This window comes from Canis lupus, chromosome 22 (assembly GCF_048164855.1).
Source record: "Canis lupus baileyi chromosome 22, mCanLup2.hap1, whole genome shotgun sequence".
Classification (NCBI taxonomy): domain Eukaryota; kingdom Metazoa; phylum Chordata; class Mammalia; order Carnivora; family Canidae; genus Canis; species Canis lupus.
In genome coordinates, this window is record NC_132859.1 from 40,767,901 (window position 1) to 40,795,319 (window position 27,419).

Genomic DNA, 27,419 nt, shown 5'->3' on the forward strand with positions numbered 1-27,419 from the left:
AGCTCTGCTGCCCTGCTCTCGGGCCTTCAGCAGGTCCTCTCTTGTCACTGGGCCTCACCTCTGAGTAGGAGCCAGAGACCAGATGTAGCCAAAGTCCCATTCAGCCCCATTGCCCACAACTATACTTCTGGATTACAGAAACTTGTTGGTGAGCGAGATGGCCTCCAGAGAGAGCTTGAAGAACTGAAAAAGAAGTTTGAGGGTGTGAAGTCCCGGAATAAGGTGCTGTCGAGTGAAGTGAAGACCCTCAGGAGTCAGATGGGGACGCTGGCAGAGAAGGGCAGGCATGATGATGAGCTCATCGATGCCCTCATGGTATGGCCCGGTCCCTCAAACCTGAGCCCACACCCTGCCCAGAAGCCCATGACCCAGCCCCAGCTGCAGTGAGCTCTCACTTACCCCAGATGCCACCTGCATAATCCAGAAGCAGCCCCAGGGGTGCCAGCCCCAAAGCCGTGCCCCAGGGATGAGAACAACCAGAGGCTGCCCAAGCACACGTACCAGTCATGTTTTGTGATATTGTGCTGGTTATGATGTGTTACAGCCTGGCACCAGCCATTGGACTTGTGGACCGCAAAAGAGGAAGAAATGGATGCAGGGGAAGGAGATGGGATTGGACCCTGGGTTATTTTTTCATCAATGAATGGAAGGGACAGCTGAGGGCCCAGTTTGAATTTTTGTCCATGTGACAGCATAGAGCCCCTACCTGGCACTTGGGGTGCATGTGGTTCATGATTACTCACCGAGACAATCCCTAGGGTCATATATTATAATCCCAGTTCACACATGGGGAAACTAAGATTCCAATTAGTTAGCTAAGTCATCCAAAACCATATAACTGAGTTCAAACCATGTTGGTCTGACTATAAGGCCTTCCTTGATTAGCAAGGCCACACTGCTTTCCCGACCCTAGATTGGCCTTGTTTCTCTGGGACTTGGGATGCCCCAGGGTCTCTGAATCCCAAATTGTGCCCCAGATCCTGGGTGGCCATGCCTAGCTTGTCTGGGGGGCATGGGGTGGCAGGCAGAGCACAGAAGACCTGAACTCTAGGCCTGCCTCTGCTGACACTTCACTTGGTGACCCTAGACCGATTTTACCCCTTCTCTGAGCCTCAGCTCCCAGTTTTATTTTGTTTTTTTTTTTTTAAGATTTTATTTATTTATTCATGAGAGACACAGAGAGAGGCAGAGACACAGGCAGAGGGAGAAGCAGGCTCTATGTAGGAAACCTGATGTGGGATTTGATCCCGGTACTCCAAAGATCACGCCCTGGGCTGAAGGCAGGCGCTAAACCGCTGAGCCACCCAGGCGTCCCTGATCCCAGTTTTTAAACAAGGTGTGGACCTGGATGTCCTTGGAGGTCCCTGTGTGCCACCATCCTTTGTTACTGTAGATGTCATGATGAAAGCTGCAGACCAGCCCCAGCCTTGCCATTCACCAGCAGTGTGCTTTGTGCTCTCTGGGCCTCAGTCCCTCCAAATCACTGGCATGTCCTTTCTGTTGGCCCACTAGTGAAGCCTCTAACCTGGTAGTCTTCTGGGGGCATTTACAGGGGATGGTGCCTCAGTTGGTTGCTGAGAGATCCCTGGTGAGTGGTCCAGGTACTGCCTGCCACCATCTCCCAGCAGAGGGATAGGGTTTCTTTTTCCCCAAATATCTCCCCCACTGGCTGAGGGGACACCATATGAGTTGCTTTCTGCAGTCTCAGGAGTCCCTTCTATGTCCTTCTTGGCCCAATCTCAGAGAAGGAAGTTGAGAACAGGAAGAGGGCCTGGTCCCCACGTGCCTGGTTGAGTGTGCCCCACCCCCACCCTAAGGCAAAGAAAGTTCTCCTTCTGCTTCTCAAGGGAACAGGTGGTATCCCACTTCTAGGCTCCCGCAGGAGCAGGGAGCAGGTAAGGGAAGGCAGTCTTCCCTGTCCTGCCTTGCCCAGGGGTCATGGCTAACCTTGTCTGTCATCTGCCCTCCTGGCTGGCCCCACAGGACCAGCTAAAGCAGCTACAAGAGATTCTGGGCAGCCTGAGTCTGCAGGAGGAGAAGAGCCGGGCGTCGCAGCACCGTGTGGACCAGCGTGTCAACAGTGAGGCCCAGCGGAGCAGCAGCCTCATCACCCAGCTGCAGGCCATGGTGGCTGAGCGGGAGGCCAAGGTGCAGCAGCTGGAGCAGGAGATTGGCCAGCTCAGTATGCAGGTGAGTCAGGCGTTGGCCTGGTCTGGCCCAGCATCCATGTCCAAGCCCTGACAATTCCATCTGCCATCCGGAGAAACCACCTGGCTCCACTTTGGTCCCCTGCTTGCATCGGGCTTCCCATCCTTTTTCACATACTTTTCCTCTTTTTCCGATTGTCTCCCTTCTCTGCATAAAACCTGTGTGGGGCTCCCACTCACCCTTGGCCTTACTCAGTCCTCAAGGGTCCAGGCTCTATCCAGCTTCTCCTCACCCTCCCAAGCTCTGGGCCTCATCTTTACGATCCGCAATGGTAGCTACAGTGCCAGGCTTTGTACTCACATTCCAGGCAGTGGGATGGGGGGAAGGAAGCTGCACTTCATCCAGCCTGCAGGCCCCCACATGACTACAACCAGCTTTTCTGGCCACTCCTCCTACCTCTCCTCTCCAACCCTCCCCTTCCCATCCCTCGCTCCCTACACTCTGGCCACAGGGCCACCATTTAGCTCCTCTTATAGCCCTGCTTTCTCCCCATTCCAGGCTTGTGCACATGCCTGAGGCAGGGGCCTTCCCTTTCCTCCCCCACTGCCAATGCCTGGCTGATGGCCCCCAGCGTTTAAGCCTTACCGAGTCATGAGCTCCTCCAGGTAGCCCAGGGCTCCCCATTCTGTGTTACATGCCTCTCTCAGTCACTCTCCTAACTCTCTGTGCATCCTCAAGCCAAACTTTTGTCACCCTGTGTGATCATTTTCCTATTTCCTCCCCCGAACTCCTCCTGAGAGGGCATATACCGTGGTGCCTAGTTGTCTGGTGCAGGATTGAGCAGCCAGTAAATGCTCATAAATGCTTGTCTAAGGAGAGAGCTCCTGAAGTGTTGAACCTTGACAGGTGCCTTCCCAGCACAGCCTTGGCTGCTAGGAGTCAGGCACTGTGGGCTCTCTGTGGGCTCTCTGTGGCTCCTTCCGGTGGTGGTGGTGGTGGTGGTGCTCAGAGGGCAGGGGAGTGGGTGGCCTCTGGGGTAAAGATTCCTTGACAGATACTCAGGTCTCCCAGTGACAGAAGACTCATAGCCAGGCTGACTGGTATAGCCTAAGGCATGTCACAGAGCACCCCACCCTTTATTCCCAGAGATCCATGGTCTGGTCAAAAACACCGGAACCCAAGAGCCCCTCAGCCCCAGCCTCAGGCTGGTGTCAACTGGGGTTGGTGGTCTGTCTTAGAGCCATCCATTCCCAGAGGCCCAGGCAGCCCAGGGCCTCAGTGGCTGTGATGGAGAATGCTGAAGTCCCCGAGGCTGATGGGGAGCCCAGGGCTATGACAAAGGTCTGGGGACAGAGTGTGTATGGCAGTGAGTGGAGACATGGCCTCATACTCCTTGCCCTGTTTCCCACTGGGAAGTGAAATCTGAAGGAGCACACAGGAACATTCCAGTATTTTCACCTTACCACTGTCCTGGCTCCAGGCACACAAAAGGGAATCGATCCTTACCTTGGAGATCATCAGCTGATTGAGCCAGGCGTTACCCACCAGGCAATTGGTGTGTGCATCTCAGGATGAGTGGGGCTGGGGGACATGCCAGGTTGTCCAGGGCTCACCAGCTATCCACCCCTGACGGCCTGCCCTCCTGCTGGGGGTCCTCCAGTGCTCCTTTTTCAGTCTGGCCTCACCAGCTATACAGAAGAAGGAGGTGGGAGGAGGGGAGGGGGCCTGGTAAGACCAGCCTCCCACCAAGACTGCTGGCCCTTGCTGAGGCCCTGCCAACCTCTGTGGCTCCGGGTGTCTGGAAAGTCTAAGTGTCTCCAGCTGACAAAGGCAGCTGGCCTCAGGTCACACCTGGCACTCACCCTGCATGGGTGGGGCTGCCCAGAGAGGTGGGTCCACTCAAAGACATCAGTCTCTGATCTGCCCTGAATCAAAGGCCATGCACTTCCCTTTGGGACCTGAATGTAGAACAGCTTCCAGGCCCAGCCACCACCTCGCCCCGCCCCACGCCCCACGTAGCTCCCTTTCTGAAGAGAGGCATTATTAGATGTCATTATCATGCAAGGAATGCCTTCACCAAACAGGCCTTGCTTTTCACTCCTGAAAAGAAGCCTCTTTCACATCCCCTAAAAGCCCCAGACTCAAGCCAAGGCCCCCTCCTGCCTTCTGCAGGCCTCTGAGCCAAAGCACTGAGAATCGAACCCATGTCTGTTTCCTGCAGTATCGTCAGAATAAAGGAATGGACAAGGGGTCCAGTGGGACTGAGGACCACTCAGCCTACACCAAGTTCCTGGAGGACCCCATCCAGACCAAGTCCCTGGCCTCAGCAGGTGATCACGTTGGCAGGCTGGGATCCTCTCGGTAAGAAAAAAATGGGATAGAGGGGTGAGAACATGAATATTAATTATTCCAAAGAAAGGCTGCCTCTGCTGGGAAGCCACAGATGCAATTTTAAGATGACTATGGCGTTGTCCTTCCAGTATGTGCGCCTCTCATATTCCACTAGCCCTGCATTTGCACCAAGGAGCCCGTTAGGTCCAGATATTATTACTGCAGGACGTCTGGTTACATCTCCCTGTACATCCTCTCTCAGCTGGCCTTGAAATGCACCTGCTTCTAGAATTCTCAAACAGACCTGTGTTGGATTGCTTGGTGCTCTAATGTCTTCTGGTTCTGTCTCATTTTGAGCAAGCAAGAGTTCTGGAAAGAAGGGCAGGAAATCAGCAAGACTGCCCAGCCAGGGGTGCTGCGAGGGCCAGCACTGGCTGCCTTCTCAGGTTCCTGGAATCCCTGCTGGCCTTACTCTCCTCCCAGGTAGGCCGCAGCCTGCCTTCCCATGATGATGAGCCCCTTCTGCCCTCACACAGCTCCGTGACCAGCCTGGGCCACACGCTGGTGGAATCTGCTCTCACGTGGCCTTCTCTGCCCAGTCCTCATGGGGCCTCACCCAGGTATGAACTCGGGACCTCAGGGCCCTCACAGTCCTTCCCATCCCTGATCGCTCAGCCAGTATTGCCATCGCATTGAAAGGGGGGGAAACCAAGACCAGGCCAAGTCCAGGGACTCTTCCAACTTTACATAAGGACATGGAGGGTCAGAGAGGCCCAGTGCTGATCCAAAGTGATAGAGCAAGTGGCTTTAGAACTAGAGTTTTGGCCTCTGGCTTGCAGTCTCCTGCCCTTCCTGCTACCATAGAGTTAACACAAGGAATCTTCCAGGGCCTGGAGCCCAGCTCCTTCCCTTGCCTTCTCTTCCCCACTGAGAATCAGTCTCTAGGGGCAGAATTTCATGTCATATGGGTTCCCACTTTAAGTCACTGATACCCCCTCAGCTCTCTGGCCCCCTCTTTGTTGTTAGAATCAAGCCCAGGGCTTAAATGGGCCCTTTGTTCTCCCTGCCAGCTCACAGACAAATGATGGCTTTGTCCTGCCTCTGAGCTCTGTCCTGAGCCCTGCCCACTGTCCACTGGAGCCATGCTCCTGCTGTCAACCCCCGTCCTCACCCCTCAGGCTGGTCAGCTCAGGTTCTGGGCCAGGCCTCTGAGTGGCCCTAGTCCGTGTTTGACTTGCTATATGGCTCTAGGCATCAATCCTCTCTGGGATGCTGTTTCCCAAGAAGTGCCTGAGACAGTTCTGGCCTGACATTTGGCAGCACTGGGACTGTGAGCCAAGGCCAGCCTTGCAGCTGCCCCATCCATGAGCCGGGGGGTCCCAAGGGCACTCAGGGAGAGTGGGCTGCTCTAAGCCACAGGGGCTCATGGCACACTTCCAAAAGTGTGAGGTCTGGTGCTACAGGGAGAGCGGATGGCCTCTGTCTCTCTGGAGTTTTAGTCACTGTAGTGGGAGCAGGAAGAGGGACAAGGTGGTCCTCAAGATCCCTTCCAGGCTTGTGTGGCCATGGCCTCTGCCCTCCACAGGGAAGCAGAAACAGTTGTGCTCCTCAGCTATGCAGACTGCTGGTTCTCAAGCTTACTTCTTGCACGCTACACAAATACTTACTGAACCCAACCACGTGTGGGCTCTACCCCCATGGAGCGCACAGTTCTCTTTCATCAGTGATAGGACAGGAGGGAGCTACTCCAGAGATGGTGTCTATTGGGGCTGGAGTGGTAACTGTGATGGGGTATCTGGGAGGAAATCCCCTTTCTCCTGCAACTCCCTTACTCCCCTGCTCCCCATGAGAAAATTGTGGAGGTGAGTTGATCAGAGCTTTCTGAATCACAGTGCACACAGAGCAGCTAGTTATCTGCAGGTTAGATGCAGGTTCGGATTCGGCAGGTCTGGATCTGTAGTCACTGACTCAGAGACTGTGCTTTGAGCAGCAATGCCTTAAAGTATACTTAGGAGGCAGAGCACAGAGGAGTCTGAGGTCCTCAGGCCCTTCTCAGCAACCCCCTCAGTGTTCAGAGGGAGGACCCGGGCCCAGAGAGGGAAAGAGACCTGCCCAAGGCCCCAGAACAAGTTAGCCTCTGGTCTCGCATGCCCCAGCCCAGGTATCCATGTGTCCTGTGGGAACAATCCCAGGATCACCAGGGTTTCAGCTGCAGAGAGCGCCTTGAGATTCACAGGTGGGTTCTGGGGAGCTCGGGGGGCAGAGCTCACCAGCAAACAGATAAGGGGCTGGTAGGCAGGCCCAGTGGCAAGGAGGGAAGTGGTGACAGGCTAGATTAGCACTGAAGAAAACTGACCAAGATACAAAGCCAAGAGTCCAGGAAAGTACAATGGGCTTAGGGCCAAACCAGGAGATGCAGGAGGGCCGGGGCAGACTGGCAAGGAGACAGAGACTAAGCCTACCTGGCAAAGGGTTCCTGGGGCACCCCAGGCCCTTAGGGGCCAAATTCCATAAGAGCCAGCCTAACTCCAGGCCCCTACAGGGACTGGATGGACAGAGGTACTGATGTAGCTAAGTGAGGTCTAGAGACCTCAGCAGGCACAGGAATGGTGGGCTGAGAAGGAGCCAGAGGAGGAGGACCAGCAGGGCCAGGAAGGACTGGGTTGGCTGCCTTCTCTGTGGCTGTCTCTGAAAATCCCTGAATGTTCTTCCAGTACCCCCCACCATCACAGGTAAGTGTGTCTTCAGATAACCCAAGTGACTTCTGCCCTCTGCCCCCACTCTGGTCCCTAGGTTCTCAGACTCCCCAGAACAAAAAAGCTGGCAGGCACAGGTAACCGAGTTCAAGGCCCTCTGGCAGGCCGCTGAAGTGGAGCGTGACCGGCTCACGGAGTTTGTCACTGTGCTGCAGAAACGGTAACACATGGCACCCAGGGAGACATGCTCTCATGAGTCTTTGTGGGCTGGGGGTGTGGACAGCCTGGTACAAGGGCATCGTCTTGGACAGGGACCAGGTCTCCTCTATGACTGGGTCCACCTTCCTGGAGAGTTTGGCTTCCACAGTGTTGGTCTAGAGTATTCCCAGTCACCACTTGTGTGCTCACCTAGGTGTTCCACAGCCTTGGGGCCCTACTGCCACACTTGTGGTTTGCTGTGTTCTACCATATTCAATAGGACTGCTATATGCAGGTGGACATGAGGTGGGAGTCTCAGGGAAGAGGCTCTCTGGAGTAGTTAAAGCAGTCAGATCAATCCATAAATAATTAAGATCTCTGATGAATATGGTACCTTACTCAGGGCATTGGGGGATTTGGTGGGAAGACAAAGGCTAGACTCATGTCTGAATTACAAAGAGCAAGAGAGCTGCTCATAGATGACAGCTGAGACTTCTCTGGGGAGGGGGAGGAAGCATGTGGCCCAAGGCCATGGATCAGGAGGCATAGTTTTCTCCATTCCATTCAGATAAATCAGTGTTCCTCCCTCAAGTGACCCTTTTGGCAACAATTGCAGGTACTCAGGCCAACACATGGCCCAATCATGTGACCTCCACACTGGAAAATATAAAGGACACCACTGGGTTCCTGCTCTAATAGGGCATACAGCCAAGGCTCTTTGGTGACAGGCAGTAGAAACCAATTCTGGCTAAGTTAAGGGAAAGGCAGATTTGGGAAGGTGCTGGTGAACCTTAAGGGGTGGGGCAGGAGAGGAGCCCAAGAAGGTCTGGGCATCCTGGGGGGTGGATGCAGTAGCAGGAACCCTTGGGCAGTCTCTCCTGGGGCATTGGAACAACACAGGCCCAGTGGCCTCCAGTTCTTAAGCCAGCAGATTCTGGGAAAGAAGATCTAGCTGGCCTGGGTTGCTCACGTGTCCATCCCTGGACTTAGGCCAGGCACCTTGATTGGAAGTACCTCAGGTGCTCATAGAATGAAGGAGGGGCAGTTTGCCAAAGGGAAAAACAGAGTATCATTACCAAAGAAGGAGTGAGGGCTGTTGGGAAGTGGTCAAAGGATGGCTAATACCTAAGCAATGAGAAGTGACCAGGTTTAATTGTGTTTTTTTTTTCCATGTAATACATGAAGAGGATATGAGTTTCAGACCTATTCAGGAATAGGAGAAAAGTAACATTAATTCTTTTTCTGTAACTGAAATGTAATAGATGGTACAAGCCTTTAGTCTATCAAATAGAAGAAACACACTCGGTTTAAAGCGGCTTTCTCTCCCATTTTCCTCGAGTTGCTCCTGAGTTTTGGGGGGAGGGGGTTGTGAACCAAGGTGACTCAGTTATGTATTGCTATGTTACAAACCATTCCAAACTTCATGGCTTCCAACATGATGGGTTTTTTTTCCTCATCATTCTGCGGGTTACCTAAGGGATTCTAATCCATGCAACGCCTGCATCACTCACATGGCCCGTCCAGCTAGGAGCTCGGCAGAGGGTTCTCCTTCACTGGCCTCTCTTTCTGTGCACTGTTTCTCTTCCAGGGCCTCCCCATGCAGAGCTGGGACTAGCATGAGGCAAGCAAGGTACTTTATTCAGGGCACAAAATTTAAGGAGGCACTCACTATGAGTCATGTGTGTGTGATTTTTCTCTTAGCTGAGATCCTTGACCTTTTGGGGTTCACTCTGCTGCTCTGTGTCATTTTAAGGTGTAGGGGAGCTAGCTTTCTGAGACTGTCCCAGGCTCATCAGACAAGACACATGGCCTTTTCTAGTCTGGAGCATTGCTGTCTCCTGGTGATCTAACAAGGAAAGGTGGAGGGCCAAGCCCCCTCTGCATTCACATCCCCCAAATCTATTCAGATTTCTCACCCCAAAGCATAGCACCTGCCCTTCTCAGAGATTCTCCAGTATCTATTCCCTTCTTTTTTTGGGGCAGGGGCGGGGGGGAGGGGGGGGGATGGGGGAGTGTTCTAGTCTTGCCTCAAGAGGGCAGAGCTTCCCCCTCTCATACTCTCCCTACAACTTCCAGCTGCCTCCGGCTCCCTGCAGTTCCCCAGGCTTGTGTCCTTATCCCAGCAAGACCAATGTGCTCTGCTTGGGGTCCCCTCACCCCCTCACCGGTACAGTCAGACTAAAAAACTATGATAGAACTTGTCTTTGTGTCCCCTCTCTCCAGTCCTGTATCCAGTGTTCTGTGTCTCTTATCCTGTTGTCCAATGTCGGAGAACAGCGTATTTCTTATATTTTATCCACTTTTCTAGTTGTTTACAATAGGAGGGGTTAGTCTGCTTAGTCTCCCATGACAAATGTCACAAACTATGTCTCTTTGTGAAAAACATATAATTGGCTTTCTTTTTATTTTTTTTAAAAGATTTTACCTATTTATTTGAGAGAGAGAGAGAACTCATGCATGAGAGAAGGGGGAGGAACAAAAGGGGAGGGAGAGAGAAAATCTCAAGCAGATTCCCCACTGAGCAAGGAACCTGATCTGGGGCAGGATGTGGGTCTTGATTCCACGACCTCGAGATCATGACCTGCATTGAAGCCAGGAGTCTGACACGTAACAGACCAAGCCACTCAGGCCCCCTTGGCTTTGTTCTTATATTCAATCTGAGAATTGGTGTTTGAGGAGGAGAATTTAACCCATCTTCATTTTTGTATTATTTGGAAATATTTTGATCATCTCAATATTTTGTATTTGCCATGATTTTTCTGCTCCTTTTTCTCTGTTCTCCTTTCTATTGGATAGGTCAGATTTTGTTTCCCTCTCTCCCATACAAGTTTGGAAGTTACACATTCTATCTCTCTTCTTTTAGTGGTTACCTATAACTTTTACCACAGAATTCAACAAGTCTAAAATCAGTAGATTTCTTTATAATCCCTTTTAACAATAGGATAACTTTAAAGGTTTTTCAGTTTTGTTTTAGTAATCTCAACCCCCAACGTGGGGCTTGAACTCACGACCCCAAGATCAAGAATCACATGCTCCTCCAACTGAGCCAGCCAGGCAGCCTGATAAGTTTTGAACGTTTAATTCTGATTCCCCTACTGTGTCTTTCATGTTACTGGCTTCTAATGTTTTTCTAATATTGCAGTCTTCTTTCTAAACCCTCTGAAATTAACCCTCCAAATTCATCTTTTAAAAAATTAGTCAGTGTTCATTTACTTTGGCCAACATACTTCAAAATGTCTTCCCTCACCATTGCTTCTTGATTCTCAGCCTCCCTTCTGGGTTCAGCTTCATTCCTACTGAAGTGCATCCTTTAGTTTAATGAGGCCACGTGGATGGTAAACTCCTTGCATCTTTGCTTACTTTGGAATCTTTATCCTGCTTTGCTCTTGGAGGAGAATTTCATTTGGTATAGAATTCTAGAGGGTTGGGTACTTTCTCAGCACTGGGAGGCTGTGACAGCTCATTGTCTTTAAGCATCCACTGTTGCCAAAAAAGACATCTGCTCTGTTTGGCTGTTGTTCCTTCGTAGTGATGTCCTTTCTCTCTAGACGTTTTTTCAGATATTCCTTTTGTCTTTGGTATTTTGAAGTCTCACTGTGATGGGTCAAGGCACTTTATTTCATTTTCTTTCTCATACTTAGGGTTTGGTGTGCTTTTTTCATTCCAAGGACTTCAATCTATGTATTGCCAAGGACATCTCTCCCTATGTTGCCTCTCCCTGTGGTTTCTATTCTTTTCATCTGAAATGCCTGGTCAGCCCATGTTAGACCTGCTTCTTCTTTCCTCCACAACTCTTAAACCTTCGCAATATTTTAGGCTGATAACTGCATGGTTTCTTCAAGTCTGTCTTCCAGCTCACTAAATCTCTTCAGTTGTGCTTTATGTGCCATGAAACCTACTTTAATAACTTTTTTTTTTAAATCCCTGGCAGTTCTTTTTTGTGTAAAACCTTCCATTCTCTTTCTTACAGCATTCATTCTTTCATGAAGACTTCTTGCTTTTCCCTTTGTAATAATTTTAAACTTACTTCATCCCCTTAGAGTTGTTCTATCATCCTCATTACTTAGAATCCTAAGTAATGTCTGTTGACTCGCCCTCACAGTGAATAATTCCTCAATGTGTTTGTACTTTTGTGTTATTTCTGTGAGCTTGTCTTCAGTGTTGTTGGTTTGTTTTTTTTTTTTCTTGTGGGAGTTCTCAGGTTGTGAAAGTGTTCCTAAAGAATGGTTCTACTTTTGTCTCTGTGGAGCTTTGGGGGTTTCAGTGGTCTCTGATTGGTACTTTATGCTAATTTATTGGTTTAGGATTTCCTGAACTCATGAGTGCTGGCCTTGTATTTCAATTTTCTCATGATTGGTGCTTCCCCCTTTCACACACTTAAGGCCCTGGTAGACTACAACGTTCCTTACCGCTTCCCTGGATTATGGATGTCTGTCTTTTATTGCAAACAGGTATTCTTGATGTTTCTAGAATCATGCAGAGAGCTTCCTTGTAGGTTGCTGCCTAATGGGAGCCCAGGTTTACAGCCTCTACCTTCACATTGGCATCAAAATCTCCACTTTATGTGGTTGGAAGTTTTATTAGTTTTTCTATTACAAGTGTATACTTACTTATTGTAAAAAGTCTCCTTTTCTGGGGACACCTGGGTGGCTCAGTGGTTGAGCATCTGCCTTCGGCTCAGGGTGTGATCCCAGAGTCCCAGGATGGAGTCCTGCATCAGGATCCCTGCAGGAAGCCTGCTTCTCCTTCTGCTTATGTCTCTGCTTCTCTCTCTGTGTCTCTCATGAATAAATAAATAAAATCTTTTAAAAAAGCCTCCTTTCCAACCTACAGTTACCCATTTCTCATAGAAAAGAACTGTCAGAACTTCTAAAATGTTTTCTTTGCACATCCAAAGATGTACATCTTTTAAATATATATATACATGTGTATATATATGTGCACATAAATGCACATATATTTCTATTACAAGATTGACTCATACTAAACACATCTTTACATTTTTGCAAGAGTATGTAACTATAAGTTTCTAAATGTGGAATCACTGGATCAAAGAATACGTACATTTAAATGTTCACAAATGATGGTAAATTGCCCTTTTAACATGAATCCATTTGCATTCCCATCAATAATGTGATCTACCATTTCCCCATACCCTCACCTCTACAAGGTTTTATCAGCGCATAACATTTTTGCCAAACTAATAAAGAAACACTATAATCTCAGCTGTTTTTATCCACTTTGCTAAAACCAAAAGTGAGGATGAGCATAGTTTTCACATTTATACCCTTTTCTGTTAAATATCTGTTCATACTATTGCACATTTTTTAGGGAGTCATATTTTTTCTTTACAGAGCTCTTTATGAATTATGTATTCATAATTATGTATTATGACTACATAGTATTATAATTATGTATTATGTATGTAGTATAATATTATGTTTGTCTTTCATAAAGGTCTTGTATCATTTATATTAAATTAATACCTAGGTAGGGAGACCTCCTTATCTGAGTATTCTTTTTTTTTTTAATGATTGATTGATTGATTGATTGATTGATTGATTTAAGAAAGAGCATATGCGTGCGTACGAGCACCAAGGATGGGGGAGAAGCAGAGAGAGAGGGAGAAGCAGACTCCCCACTGAGTAGAAAGCCCAATGCCATGAGAAACAGGACTCAATCACTAGACCCTGAGACCATGACTCAAGAAGAAGGCAGATACTCAACTGAGCCACCCAGGCACCCCTTATCTGAGTATTCTTAATCAGTATCCCTACACTTAAAGTCTTCATGAAAGCAAAATTTTTACATGAAAACATTCACTAATGGCTTGCCTTACATAATAATGTTCACTTTACACTGCCATTGGGTCAATTTGATCGGACTCTTGAAATATCATAAAACTCAATTACAAAGTAAAAAGACAAATTAAAAACAAATCTGGTCTGTCATGAAATTGATGCATATGGTGTGAGAGAGCTGTTAAAATCACTCCCAAAGCCATCACAAACAAGCATCTAGCCGAGTTAGCCCAGCTAATGATTAAAGAAAAAAATCTGTGAAAATGAAGACTGGTCAAAAAAGGATAATCAGAATACCAAAGGGAAGTCTTGAGTAGCAAGTGTAATCTGTGGAATCTGTGGAGGCCCACAGAGGAGCAGCCCACGACCAGGCCACAGGTAAAAGAGTGAGAAGGAGCTGGCTTTGGTGTGTGTTTAGAGGAAAAGCTGTAGGGCTTGCTGATAAATTGGAAGCTGAAAGCAGCAAGGAAGAGAGAGAAGGCAAGAATGACACCCAGGTGTTTAGGTCAGGCAACTGCATCAGTGGTGGTAACATTGATCAAAATGAGGAAGGCACATTTTGGGAAGGGAAACCAAAAGTTTGGTTTTTTCCTCAATTTTGTTGGAATTCATAAAGTGCTTTAGCATTGACAAGGCATTTAGTTTATTTCCCCTAGAACAAACAATACAAACCTAAACAAAATGCAAACATTACTGAAATACACGACAGTAAAATGAAAGCCCCTCACCCCCAGATGACTAGTCAGTAACTGCTGCACATCCCTATTGTCAGCTCATTGGCTGAGTTTCATTAGCACTGGTATCTATTTGTTTTTAAATTTTTAATCTGTTATAAATTTTTTAATTAGGTCATATATTATGCATAATCTTCTGCTACTTATTTCACTCAATAATATATCTCAGACATCCTCTTCAAGTCAGCACATACCCTTTTTATGGTTAAGGAGTATTTTTATTGTGTTAATCCACTGTGATTTATTTGTCCTTTATTTACATAAATGGCATCATATTATATGCATTCTTGCAGCATGTGGTTTTCTTCACCAATCTCATGATTTGGTGGTCTGTATTTGTTCATGTAGCTCTACCTTATTCTTTCCCATTGCCGGAGCAGTGCTGTCCAGTAGAACTTTCTATGACGATGGAGGTAGCTATAGCTCTGCTGTCCAGTGCAGTGGCTATTAGCCACATGGGCTTTGATCACTCTAACTGTAGCTAGTGTGACCAAAGAACTGAGTTTTTTATTTTACTTCATCTTCAATAATTTCAATTTAAATAACTACATATGAAAAAAAATAAAATAAATAAATAAAGAACTACATATGGACATTAGTCTGACAGCACAACCCTGTCATATTCCAACATGTTCCATGGTATAAATATTTGACTTTTTCTGTATTTCCTCTATTGATGGACATGTAAATTATTATTGTTTTTTATGCTTTTGCAAATAAAGTTTAAAGGAACATGCTTGGACAAGTCATGTTAGTAGCTGTATAGCTGTGGTAGTATACAGTATGTGTTAGTAGTTGTATACTGTTCAAAATTGGCATGATTCTGCTCCTTCTTGACTCTTCACCAAAGTGGAAGACCACTTCCTCCAACACTGTAAAATTCCAGCCCTCCATTCCAATTTGCATGTGTGTATGCAACTCTTTGCTTAGGTTAAATTTCAGGAAGTCCTTGCCCTCTAAGCTGAGCCTTTTGTATCACACAAGTCTGGAGTGCCATACCTAGCTGAAAGACCTTTGCGAGAGTCCCAGTGAGATTAAACAATTCCTTCATGTGAAATGACTAAATAGCAATGTCTTCAAGTCCCATGAATTCATGATGGGCATATAGAAAATAATAATAAGTGATAACAATAAATAATAATAAACTGAAAGCAATCACTAACTCCAAGAAAAGCAAAAACTTAAATAAGAAAATGTGATCAGGGATCCCTGGGTGGCTCAGAGGTTTAAGCCTGCCTTCGGCCCAGGGCGTGGTCCTAAAGTCCCAGGATCCAGTCCCACATTGGGCTCCCTGCATGGAGCCTGCTTCTCCCTCTGCCTCTCCCTCTGTCTCTCTTTCTCTCTCTCTCTCTCTCTCTCTCTCTCTCTGGGTCTCTCATGAATAAATAAATAAAAGCTTAAAAAAAGAAAGAAAGAAAATGTGATCATTACCATGCTCCATATTTGAATAATTATTCTAATGTAATTCCCTGTGGTAGACAGGATTCTTTCCACCCATACCCTTCACTCCCTGCTGTTGTGCCTGTGAATACTTTATGATATATAGCAAAAGGGACTTTGCAGATGTAATTATAGTTATGGGCCCTAAAATAGGAAGATTATCCTGGATTACCAGGTGGGCCCAATCTAATCACTTGAGCCCTTAAAAGCAGAGAAATTTCTCCAGCTGGGGTCAGTCAGAGAGATGCTGCAAAAGAGGTCAGAGATTCAAAGCATGCTAATGGTGTCTGGTTGGCTTTGAAGATGGAGAGGACCAAGTGGCCTCTAAAAGATGAAAATCACCCAGCGAACAGTCAGTGAGAAAAAGGGACCTCAGTCCTTCAACTGGAACTGAATTATTTCAATAATCTGAGTGAGCCTGGAAGTGGATTCTCCCCCAGAACTTCTGGGTAAGAGCCCGGGTCAGCCAACACCTTGATTTTGGCTTGTGGAACCTGGAGCAGACAAACCAACAGAGCCTGCTGGCCTTCTGACTTAAAGAACCACGAGATAATAAATGTGTGTTGTTTTAAAGCTGCTAAGTTTGTGGTAATTTGTTACAGCAGCAATAGAAAACTAATACACCCCCCTACTATTAATTCAGCTGAAAAATTGATACGTAACACATTGGGAGGTGGACGGTGATTCTGCTTGGTAAGGGGAGAGGGCTAAAATAAAACTAAATTCTCGTGTTGCATGACAGGAAGTTGAAAAATTATATTTAAAACTTAAAAAATAGCAGTATGGGCATCTGTAGAAATATGGCAGTAAATATTCAAAGAAACGCTAAAAGTGTTCTAAGTGATTGCTTCTGGAGAGCCGGAAATGGGAGTGGGGAGGAGTGTGAGAGGCTGGCAAGCTTTTCATTTTAAGCCTTGGAGATAACTATATGATTTTTAAACACATGTTCCTATGTTCTGCAGTAAAAATAAAGAACAAGTCACACCACCACCAGTATAAGCTGTGCCTGCCTCTCTGAGAGCCAGAGCAGCTGGGGTGGGGGCTGCCCCTGCCTCCCCTGGGGTATGAGCCCCTCCTGTCTAATCACCAGGGTGGAGGAGAGCAACAGCAAGCTTCTGGAATCTGAGAAGAAGCTGCAGGAGGAGCGGCAACGCACTGTGGTGCTTGAGCAACATCTGGAGAAGATGCGCCTGGAGCCCGGGAGGACGTCGGTCAGTCAGAAGGCAGCCTCCAGGAGCAAAACAGGTAGGGGCTGGACCAGGGGCCCCAGGTGCTAGGGGGCGGCCTTGCTGCTAATAGAGGAGCCCATCAGTGGCACCCTTTCTGTCCCTTTGAGAAAAATGTGGGAAGCAGAGGCCTCCATCGGGGTGGAGCTCTGCCTGCCCAGGCCACTGGGTGTCCTCGTCCCCTGACCCCCTGGTCAGTACCTGGAGCCTCAGAGGGCTTGCACCTGGCCCTGACCCAGCCACCTTGCAAACCCTATGGAAGGCAGTGCCTCTGCCCAGTGCCCTCGGCTACCACCTCACTGCCCCCCACCCCAGCCCCTAACCCTCTGTCCTCAGCTGACTTTGTTTAGAGTTGAGTTGGTCCTGGGGCAGAGTTGGCCTGCTAAGGAGATCAGGACGGCAGTGGCAGACCAGGAGAAGAATCTCTGCTTCTGGCGGCAGGGATGAAATGGCTTCTCCCTAGGCCTGGGGACCTGGCTTCTCTGTCTCGTGTTCCACCATGCTCAACATGCAGCCACCATGGTCTGAGATGGCTACTTTGGCTTCCCCACCAGCAGCAGGAAGGGGAAGAGGGCAAGGGACGACCTGCTCCTTACCTTTTAAGGGCATGATCCTAAGGTTGCTCCGGTCACTTCTGCTTTCATTCCCTGGGCAGATCCTAGTCACATGACCACACCTAGCTGCAGAAGGAAAATTTGTTGCCCTAAACTGAAAGATCTATTGCTCCAATACAGTGATTCTTAAGGTGTGGTCCCTGGACCAGCAGCATCAGCATCTTGTGTGGCTGGGGCCTGCCAGGGATGTGGGATGCCAGAGCCAGAAGCCAAGGGAGAATCTTTAGTGTGGAGGGACTAGGCCTGCCTCCCTCGGACAGCCTCATCTCAACCCCCTAATGGCTCTGGAGTGGAGGGGTTACCCCCACTTGCCCCACCTCTCAGCACCCCAGTATATCTCCCACCCCCTCCCCTAGCAAGGACACTCAGACCTTTGTCCCCAGCCCAGATAAGATCAGAACATTTCAGAAGGATGTGCTAGAGTGAGGCATAAAGCAGGAGTTGTGCCCTTGCCCCTGCTCCCACCAGCGGAGCTCAGAAAACAAGGGGCCTTCCAGTTGCTCAGTCCAGACTGAGGAAGGTCCCTATAGCCTAGCCCTGCTGACCCTGCTGGGCCCTCAAGAATAGGTCCTCTAGGAATGGGTGTCTCTAGGCTTTGGGCTTACATCCTGAGTAACCCAACTAGGGAGTGCTAAGCCACGGCAGGAAAAACCACTTTGGTTCTGCCTAGACAGCAAGGAGCAGCTGCCTGAGAGAAAGGGTCCATGTGGCCTTTGCCACCTGCTGGCCTGTGACACGGGCAGAGCACCACCACTTTAGGAAGGAGAGCACCCCCGCCCATCTGTAGAACGAGGAGACCCTCCATGGCTGTTCCACTCCAGTGGGGAAGATAGACAATAACAAAAAAAAAAAAAATAGTAAAAGACATGCCAAGTCAGATGGAGGCAGATGCTGGGACCTGCAGCAGAGAAGCAGGCAGGAGGTACTGAGAGAGCAGCTGATTTCCAGGAGGCCAGTAAAGACCTCACTGAGGAGTTGACATCTGTACAGAGACCGTGTGGGAGGGCAGGGGATGAGGTATATAGATACTTGAGGAAAGAGCAAGTGCAGAGGCACTGCGGTGAGAGCTTGGCTGAGGCCTGAAGGAACAGCAAGGAATAGCAAGTGAGGCTGGCACATAGTAGGGGAGGGGAGTACGAGGCAAGGTCAGAGAAGTGAGGGAATACTCAGCAGGTGTCCAATGACACAGGGCCTCGAGGTATAAGTGTGAATTCACCCAGGCCTCACAAAACTCTAGAGGCAAGAACTATTATCCTCATTTTACAGATGAGAAAACCAGCTCAGAGAGGTTGGTGGTTTACCCGAGGCCACACAGCAGGGGGTGAAAGCCAAGTCTACTGATGCCAGGTGACTTTCCCTGGGCCACACCATCCCTGAGAACCATGCCACCTCTGAGGCCCTTTTCAGTACAGGTTTTCCAAGGCTGGGACTGTGCCCAAATTCCCACCAGTTGTCTTTGTTCTCTTTTTCTGAGCATTCTGTGGCCTCTGGCCCTGACCACCCTGGATGCCCTGTATGTATGTAGGGAGCTGCTGGTCAGAGGCAGAGCTTCTGTATGTATGTAGAGAGCTGCTGGCTCTGGAGGCAGGGGGGCCCCAATGGTATGAGGGTATCAGAGGCAGTGATGATCTAGACTCGGGCTCAACCTGCAGAGCAGGCTTCAGGCCTGGCTGCCTTCCAGAAACTTGTGGTAGAGACCGAAGTGTAAGTCCAGGGGAATGCAGAGCAGGCATCAAGGAGGGCTTCTGGAGGAAGGCAGCCTTTGTCCTGCATCTTAAAAAAAAAAAATTATTGAAGTATGGTTGACACACAGTGTTAGTTTCAGGTGTACAACACAGTGATTTAACAACTTAATAAATTATGCTATGCCTTGTCCTCCATCCTGAAGGAAGTATAATGTTTCAGCAAGCAGCAAAGCAGGAAACAGGCAGTGGGGTGGAGGGGGAGAAGGAGAGCATTTCCACAGGGCCACGGCCTCATCACAGAAAGTGGCTGCTACTGCCCCGCAGGTCTGCCCACCTCCAACACCAGGCACAACCCGAACGGGAGTGAAAGGAAGGACTCCTCCTTCACCCAGCTCTCCAATGTGCCCATGGAATCACAGATGGAGGAGCTGACCACCAGGTGCTCTCCTGCCCCATCTTCCTGAGGGTGGCATTGTCTGGGTGGAGGTACTTCCATGGGTGGAAGGATCATGTCCCTCCCCATTTGACTTCTGTTTGCCAGGAGGGCTGCCTGCTGGGTCCTGGGTTCTAGGCCTGCAATTCAGCAACTGGCCATCAGAGGGCAGAGAGACCCAGCTGCACCCTGAGGACCAGAGTTCCAAGAGTTTTACTAAGCATGGGTTGCTGAAGCCACTTTTCTCACTCAGTTAAACTTTTCAGGGTCAAAGGCAGTGATGTTCCTGGAAGCATGGGGGGACCCCTACATATTAGTACTCATCCTTAAGGCAGCCAACATTTGAGGGAGCTCCTGGGTGCCAGGCCCAGGTCTGCAGGTGGGCCCAGAGAGGAGTCAGTGCCACATGATGTCCCCCCAGGGTCCTGGGGAAGAGGGGATGGGTCAGAGAGAACCTGAGACCAAGAGCAGCCACGCTGGCAGCCTTGTTCCCAGCATCCTTGTGCACATGCGTGCATGCACAGGTATGCCAGTGAAGGCCACACTGAGCCCTTTCTTCACGTGGCCCAGACTGGCCATCCAGGTGGAAGAGAATGAAATGCTGAAGGCTGCCCTGGGCAGTGCCCTGCGTGGAAAGGAGGAGGATTTCCGAATGTACCATGAGACCCTGGGCCAGGTGAAAGGGGTCTTTCTGCAGGCCCTGCGGCAGCAGAAGGCGGACAGTGCTAGGATGGTCGCCCGGTGTCAGCCTGGAGGGACGGGGCAGCCATAGGCCTGGAGAGGACTCCATCTGTTCCTGGAAGCCAACCTGGGGCAACCACCTCAGCTAGAAGAAGTTCTCCTAGAAGAAGTTCCCCAAGGGTGAGCAAAGCCTGCACCTCAGACCAGGAGGGCAAAGGAGAAGCCCTGGCGGAGAGCCCAGACAGGCCAGGCAATGGCAGGGGAGAAGGACCGGCGACCTGCTCGGCACCAGTGAGAGCCCTGGGACGACAAGCCAGCTCTGAACAGACAGATGCAGCCCCTGGGGCAGGTGCTCGTCACCCTTGGCCTTGGGCCTAGCTGAGAGGCCCTGCATGCCCACAGGGCTCCATCCATACCAGACAGCTCTCAGGGCTCCAGCTGCGAGCCTCCCCAGCCCACCCACCCCTCGCCAGGGCACACACCCCCCCCTCACCCAGCTCCCCCTCCACGGCTCTGTGGCCACCCCAGCCTTCGCAAACGTGGGGGTATGTACTCCCACCCACTTTGTCAGCCCACTCCTCAAGGCTCTTCCTTAGATGCAGACCTTTGGACTTGTAATAATAATGGTTATTTTCACACTCACCACAGGTCCCCATGAGTGAGCATCTGTGGAAGCCTGACCTAGTCCTATAGTAACCTGGGAATTGATAGTCCTATTTTGCAGATGAAGAAACTGAGGCTTACAGAGAGAAGCTAGGCTAATATTTAACCCTGGCCCGCCTGACTACAAAAGCAGGGTCCTCCAAGTAGAGCAACTGGCCAGGGTGGGAGTGCCCACCCCCAGTCAGCCGCTCCAGGAGTTCCTTCCAGTCTCCGGGCCAGTGGCGCAATGGATAACGCGTCTGACTACAGGAGTTCCTTCCATTTGCTCCCAAAGGCTGCAGATAGTGGATACCGGTGTGTGTGGGGGGGGGGGAGGGGGATGGGGGGGGTGCGGCGGGCAGGAGGATTCTGAGACATGAGTCCTGGCCAAGTCGAGGTGCCCCTCCCTCATGGCCACATAGGGGTGAGCCCCCACGTCCCTCTGTAACTGTCAGTGTCCCCTGGGCTTCACTGCATGTACAGCTATGGGGAAGGGTAGCCACACATACCAACCACAGCCCCCTTGGCTGCACCTGTGTATACACAGGCCCCCACAAAGCTGTAGACGCATGGAAATACCTAGACTCAGGAGCACACAGTTGTACGGTGCATTCATGCACCCCAGACAGTGCCAGCTCTGGACTCAGGCTCTCCACAGGGCATGTGTTCCCGCTCACACACACACACACACACACACACACACACACACGAAGACCAGTCTCTCCCCAGTGACTCACAGATGTGGGGACACATGTTGTGTGGGAAGCCACCTGGGGTTCCTGGGACCTGCCTACTCTGGCCCTTCCTCAGGCTCTGTGCTGGTGGGGGTGCTCTAGACACAGGTCTAGAGGTCCCCTGGCAAGGTGTAGTGAAGGCCGTCAGTGATGCTGGTGGGCTCCTTAGGGCTCCAGGAAGGGAAGAGTTTTTCTGATTCCCTGTGAAAGGAAATGGCCAGGCAGAGCCAGAGAGGCTGAGAGGCCCCGTTCTGGGAGGGGACAGTGTGTGACGGTGAGGAGTTGGCCCAACACAGAGTCAGGGCACCAGACCCAGTAGTCCGTACCTTCCCTTGCTGGCATGGGAAGCCCCACAGGGTGATCTGAGCATGTGTGGGTGCAGGCTCAGGCCCTCCGTGGAGTCCTTGGGAGGGATAACCAGCTATCCTTCCTCTGGGATGGACAGAGGGGCAGGGGCCACCTCCGGGAAGTGCAGGGTGGCATAACCCACACCTTAACCACTCAAGGGTGGTTTTACTGCCTTTCCTGGCTCAGGGTTGCGTCTGAGAGAGGAAAGGGCACCAAGTCACAGGGTCTGCACTGGTGGGGGACCTGGGGCACATCTCTTTCCCCATTCATCAGCTGTGTGGCATCAGGCGAGTTACTGGACCTCCCTGAACCTCCATGTCATCTGTAAAACGGGGACAGGAAGAGAAACCTCCTTCAAGGGCTGCAGTTATATGTGTCAAAGAATAGCTCAAAGACATTTAGCTAATCATTAGGTTGCCTTTTGCTTCTATACAATGGACACGTATCAATAGATTGTTTTCATTCCACAAAGATGAAACAGGCTTTACATGAAGGAGAGTGGACAGGAAAACTGTCAGGTGTAGTAAAGCCTGTTTGCTTATTTTGGGGTCAACAGATTAACTGGCATCTTGCAGAGGTCAGTCTGGGCGTTCAGTCCTTGCTTAGGTCAACTGGGGGCATAATGACAACTGTCTTAACTTCCAGATGCTACGGGCAGTCTTGAGAGCTTTGCTGTGGAGCTGAGTGCCAGGGGCCCCTGTCACGTCTGCTGGCACCTGCCTTCAGCTTAGTTAGACCAAGTCTGCTCCATCCCCCATCAGAGTCCCTCTGCAGGAGTCGCTGACTTAAAAAGTGTCAAGTGCTAGAGCAGAGGCTAGCACACAGTAAGCACTCAATAAACGGTAGCCCTCAGTATGACATCTGTTAGTTCAGCAAGCACCTGTTGAGTAGCCCCACCGTCCCAGGCACGGTGGTATCAGGTGAGACAGACACGGTCCCTGAGCTCGAGGAAGTCCCCTGCCAGCTGGGGAGACAGACTTACAGGTCACCATCCACTCATCCAGCCTGCCTGAATCAGGCAGTGAGTGCCACTCACATGCCAGCCTCTTCCCCAAGTCAGAGATAATCTGATTTGCCAAAGGAGAGGTTGGGGTTGGGGTGTATGGGATGCAGAGACAATGCAGCCCCTCACAGCCTCTCACCTTCTGTGCCGAGGATTTCTGGGCTCACCGCCCAGATCTGGGCAGGGACGGACGGGGCTGTCCATATTTCCCTGAAGCATGGGTGGTGGGGGATGGAAGGGGAAGACCGAGGAGAGCCAGGGAGCAGAACTTTTTAAAGAAGGGAGAGGTTGTCAAAGGGGCCAAGGACTAGAGCCCTGAGGATCTAATGCATGGGCCAGGCAGGGAGTGGGACAACCTGGTCCGTCCAGCTGAGTGCCCGTGACCCCTCCCGAGCAGCACCACCTGTCCCTGGGGACCCCGAGGAGGCACCCCCAGCCCTCAGGGCGGTTGGGCGTCAGTGGGAAGCAGGTGGGCTGGACTCGCTTTTCACAGATGAGAACACCGAGGTCCCTTCACAGAGTCAGAAGTGGTAGGAGGGGGAGAGAGGGGCAAGGACAAGTAAAGAGGCGGGTGGTGGAGAGGCCTCAGGTGCGGACTCCCCCTGGCTGCACCCCACGCAGGTGCTGCCGGCCTGGGTGCTCAGGTTCCAACACTGACAGGTGAGCCTGGTCGAGCTGTGGGTGCGGCGGGGCCACCGTCCCCATGAAGGCCTCTGGGGCACTGCAGCTGAGCCGGACGAGGGCGTAGCCTGGCTCAGGCCCTTTGGAGCCCCGAGTACATTCCATCGCCACTGGGCCCCTCCCTGCTCTCAGGAGCTCAGGGACGATGGTCTGCAGCGGGGTCCTCCCTTGAGCCGCCATCTGCAGCGGCCAGAACCAGCCTCACCTCTCCCTCTGCGCCTCCAGCGAGCCCACAGCTGCCCTATCTCCTCTCCACAGGCACTGCCTACGGTGTAAGCCTTGCATAGACACACAAACACAGTACACACATCACACACACATACACACAACACACGTGCACACACAAAGTGCATGCAGCATACACAAACACAACACGTAACACAAAACACACACACATACACATACAACTGACACAAAACACAATCATAGACACGGGATATTCTCTATGAATTTTTACTTTGAGTAACAACATACTGAGAAATGACAAGGGATGCTGAGACTTGAGAGAATTGCCCCTGCTGCCCGTTGCATCTTTCCCAGTGGCCCTGGTGGCATTCGGGAGGCTGACCCCAGGCCCTTGTGCCAATCAAAGCCTAGTCAGCTTCCTGCCCTTGTTTTGTGGGCTGGACATGCCAGGCACCCTCCCTCACCGCCCCTCTCATATAGGGAGGAGCTGGCCTTGGACTGTCCAGCGCCAGGTCCAAGAGGCCTCTCCAGCCTTCTATCAGGGCTGCCATCCCCAAATGCCCGGCTCCCTGCAGACCCCACTGCATGGGGTCACCTGGGGCCCAGCTCCTGCTGCGTGAGCCTTACCTTTCTGGGCTTCTGGAGTGAGGCATCTGTATCTCTCTTTGTGAGGAATTCAGTGAGCCAGGCCCTTCATGGAATAAGTCACAGAATCCCCCCAAAAGCCCAATAAATAAGAGAGCGGGTCCACTTACAGATGAGACTCTGAGGCTCTGAGAAGTGGATCCCCGCAGCGAGGCAGATCTTGGGCTCGGTGCAAGTCAGCTGGCTGAGCCTGTGCTCTGAGCCCTTCTCTCCGAGCCTCATGGGGTCACCAGCTGGACGGCTGGCCCAGACTGGTCTCCGCTTGCACCCAGGATCGGTGAGTGGTGGGGTTCTTACTCCTGCAGGGCAATCAGTTCCAGAAGCTTATGGGGCTGACCTCCTTGTGGGTCAGTATCCTTTTCTATCAACTGTCAAACAATGGTAACACCCTCCCTAGGAGTTGTGGTGCCATGAAAAGGAGTTAGTCCATGTAAAGCCTTGGAATCATTGCCCAGCTGCTGTGATTAACTTACTACCCTTCTAACCACCATTGACTCTTTACCTCAGGAGTCTGCTCAGGTGTGCCCCCACACCCACCCCTGTATAGGAAGCACTCCCTAACCCCCGCAGTCTTGCTCAGGCATCTGTCCCTGACACTGGCCTCCCCTAGTGCCCATGAGCCCACCTGCAGCCCTCCCCCAGCCCCTATATGGTGCAGCAATTTCAGTGTACACTTCTCAGAGCCGGGCACCCGTGATGAAGGCCTCTGTGTTGTTCTGTGGGGTATGTATGCTGGGGACTCCTTGCTGCTTCCTCTGGGCCAATGTGTCTGCTTGGGAGGAAGTTCATTGCCTAAGGGCATCATGGAAGGTAGGAGACTCTCTTTCCCCTTCCCCGGCCTTGGTCAGGCTCTGGAAGCTCCCCTGCTAGGGGGTGGGAGAGGGATGCAGGAAGCAGCCGAGCCTATGGCTGGAGTCAGAGGATCAGCAGCAGCTCTAGGACCTGTCCTGTGACTTGTCACAGTCACAAAGCTCCTTTAACCCTCCACGCCTCAGGCCCTACTCCCTGCACATGCATGAACTGGCCTCCAAAGACATGGCACAAGTGTATTCAGCTACCCTAGATTCTGAGGTCCTCATCCTAAAGGAAGACTGCCAGATGTTCCCATCCTCTTGGTGGGTTCTTCAGAATACCCTTCCCCATTGGGGGAAGGCTGGGCTGAGGCCTTGGCTGCCCCTTCCACGAGTACAGCTCTGTCCTATTGCCCTTACAGGGCTCCCAGTTGGATAGGGACATTCAAAAGGATGCCAGCCATTCCAGGAACCTACTTAAGCCTTGCCAAGTGACCCTACTAGCACCCCTCCCCCTGAGCAACTGCATATGAGACACGACTGGAGTATGGGACCCCCCCCCGCCACATGTCTCCTGACAGTTCCAGTCCTACTAGTCAAGCCAGTCCTCCCTCAGACACCAATGCCTGGCCAGTTAGGACTCTGAGCATAATGATATAAGGCAGGGCAGGGGGCTGTATGGTTCTGCCCTTGGGAGTTCACTCAAAGGCGCAAGCTAGAATATGGAGCTGAGCATGAAGTGTGCTTGTGAATGCGTGCAGTGGGGGCAGGGCTCGCAAGAGGTCGGTGGGGACTGCCCAGAAGTCTTCCTGGAAGAGAGGAGTCCTGGCCAGCAGTGAGAGGGAGGCACAGGCTCTACAGAGCAGAAGAGGCAGGCTGAAGTGGGGCCCAGGTGTCCCTGTTAGAACCTAGGCCACTGGCCACCCCTTCCCCCACCCCTGCCCCCCCATGATCCTCCCTGCGGCTCCCTGTGGCCAGCAGCTCTGCAGTGCTCGGCTTGGCTCCACTCTGCTCAGCTCCGCTCCAGGAAGGCCACCTCCTCCCTGCCCTCCTCCACCCTCCTCCTGCTGTCACCACTCACCGCTCATAGCCTTGAGGGGGTGGGGACCCCAGGGCTGGACACACCTCACTGTGGCCCCAGAGCCTAGCTGGTCGGACGGACGCACGGTCGGACGCAGGACCCCGGAGCCCCGAGGTGGGCAGTGTGCCAGGGTCCCTCACAGCCTCCTCAAGGTCAGTGCCAGCCGGGGATGCAGCCACTCTGGGGTCCTTGAGACCTGTGGAACCCACCTCAGGCCCCTCATCCCAGACTTTAGACCCCAAAGCAGTCTTCACTGCAGGTGTACCTGAGGTAGGCAGGTCCTGGGGACGGGGGCACCGCTGTGTCCAATGGGGGCCCCAGTCCAGGGGTCTGCCGGAAGAGGTCTCAGGCTGGGAGCCAGCCCGGGCCCTGCTCACGGAGGCCTCACTGGGGACACCCCGCACCGGCCATGGGGAGCTAAAATTGGAAAGTGGCAAGTGGGAGGCAGCTGACAAAGCTATTTCGCGGGCTCTTCACCGTGCTCCGGTTTCAAGCTCCTGCTCCATTAACCCGATCCTCCGGGCCTCCCTCCCCCACCTGGCGGGTGAGGAGGTGCCTCGGCCCTCAGGCAGACAGTACAGAGTCCGGGAAGCCCCCTGGTATGGGCAGGGGCAGCAATGGTCTTCTCTTATCTAAGATTCCCCTAGGAACACACAATCCCATCCCAGGCTCACTGTGTGACCTTGACGGGTCCCTGCCTCTCTCTGGTCCATGGCCCCTCTGTCTCGGTGGTGGGGAGAATGCTGACTGTGGGGGCCCAGGAGAGCTGGTTGCAGTGCTGGTAAGGGAAATTTTGGGGAGGATCACGGGTGGGAGACAGGGTCATGCCAGCCTCCTCTTGGCCCAGCCTGGCCTAGCCCAAGAAGGTGCCTAGACACGTTCCTCCTCTTAATTTGGCCCTGGGTCTGTTAACTGCTGGGTCTTTTAACTGTGCACCCTTGGGAAAGCCTAAGGCCAGGCTGGAGCATAGGAGGGGCACAGGAGGAGATGGCCCAGCAGGACTGCTGGGGATGAACTAGGCCCTGGAAGAAGGGAGTGGCTAGGCTCACCCTGAGCCCGATACCGGTCAGCACCTTGGACAGTAGCCAGCACCCTCCCCAGTGCCCAACCGGCCCTGCTTGGCCCCACACCCACAACCCCCAGGGCACCTCTTCAAATAGCACAGCCTCCAGCTGGCATCCAGGGCCCGAATACCCAAGCATTGAGAGAGTGGGCTGGTGTGGCCACGGACACAGGCAGGGACCAGGGAAGTGGCAGGCCGGGGCTCAGGAACCCGTTGGGGCAATGGGAATCAGTGAGAGGCTGGAAGCTGAATGAGGTA

At 51.5% G+C, this 27,419-nt stretch overlaps 1 protein-coding gene and 1 long non-coding RNA gene across 10 annotated transcripts in view; one reads left to right on the forward strand and one right to left on the reverse strand.

Annotated features, from left to right (window-relative positions):
* The window catches only part of LOC140614177 (protein-cysteine N-palmitoyltransferase HHAT-like protein), a 66,297-nt gene that overhangs the window by 31,250 nt on the left and 7,628 nt on the right, over positions 1–27,419 (forward strand). For 3 of the 9 annotated variants that reach the window (XM_072793152.1, XM_072793154.1, XM_072793153.1), the window contains exons 9-15: positions 139–315; positions 1,984–2,190; positions 4,370–4,509; positions 5,016–5,099; positions 7,273–7,395; positions 16,439–16,593; positions 19,198–19,312. In XM_072793152.1, coding sequence (XP_072649253.1) covers positions 139–315; positions 1,984–2,190; positions 4,370–4,509; positions 5,016–5,099; positions 7,273–7,395; positions 16,439–16,593; positions 19,198–19,312 — 1,001 coding nt within the window. Of the gene's footprint in view, positions 1–138; positions 316–1,983; positions 2,191–4,369; positions 4,510–5,015; positions 5,100–7,272; positions 7,396–16,438; positions 16,594–19,197; positions 19,313–19,876; positions 20,630–24,167; positions 26,251–26,324; positions 26,880–26,935; positions 27,417–27,419 lie in introns of those variants that run through there. The other 6 variants (XM_072793155.1, XM_072793160.1, XM_072793158.1 and 3 more) reach the window with 6 other exon arrangements.
* On the reverse strand, positions 11,542–27,115 carry LOC140614187 (uncharacterized). Its single transcript, XR_012015086.1, has 3 exons — positions 26,364–27,115; positions 24,337–24,525; positions 11,542–18,961 (listed from the first exon to the last, which is right to left on the reverse strand). It is a non-coding gene; the product is annotated as an uncharacterized lncRNA (long non-coding RNA).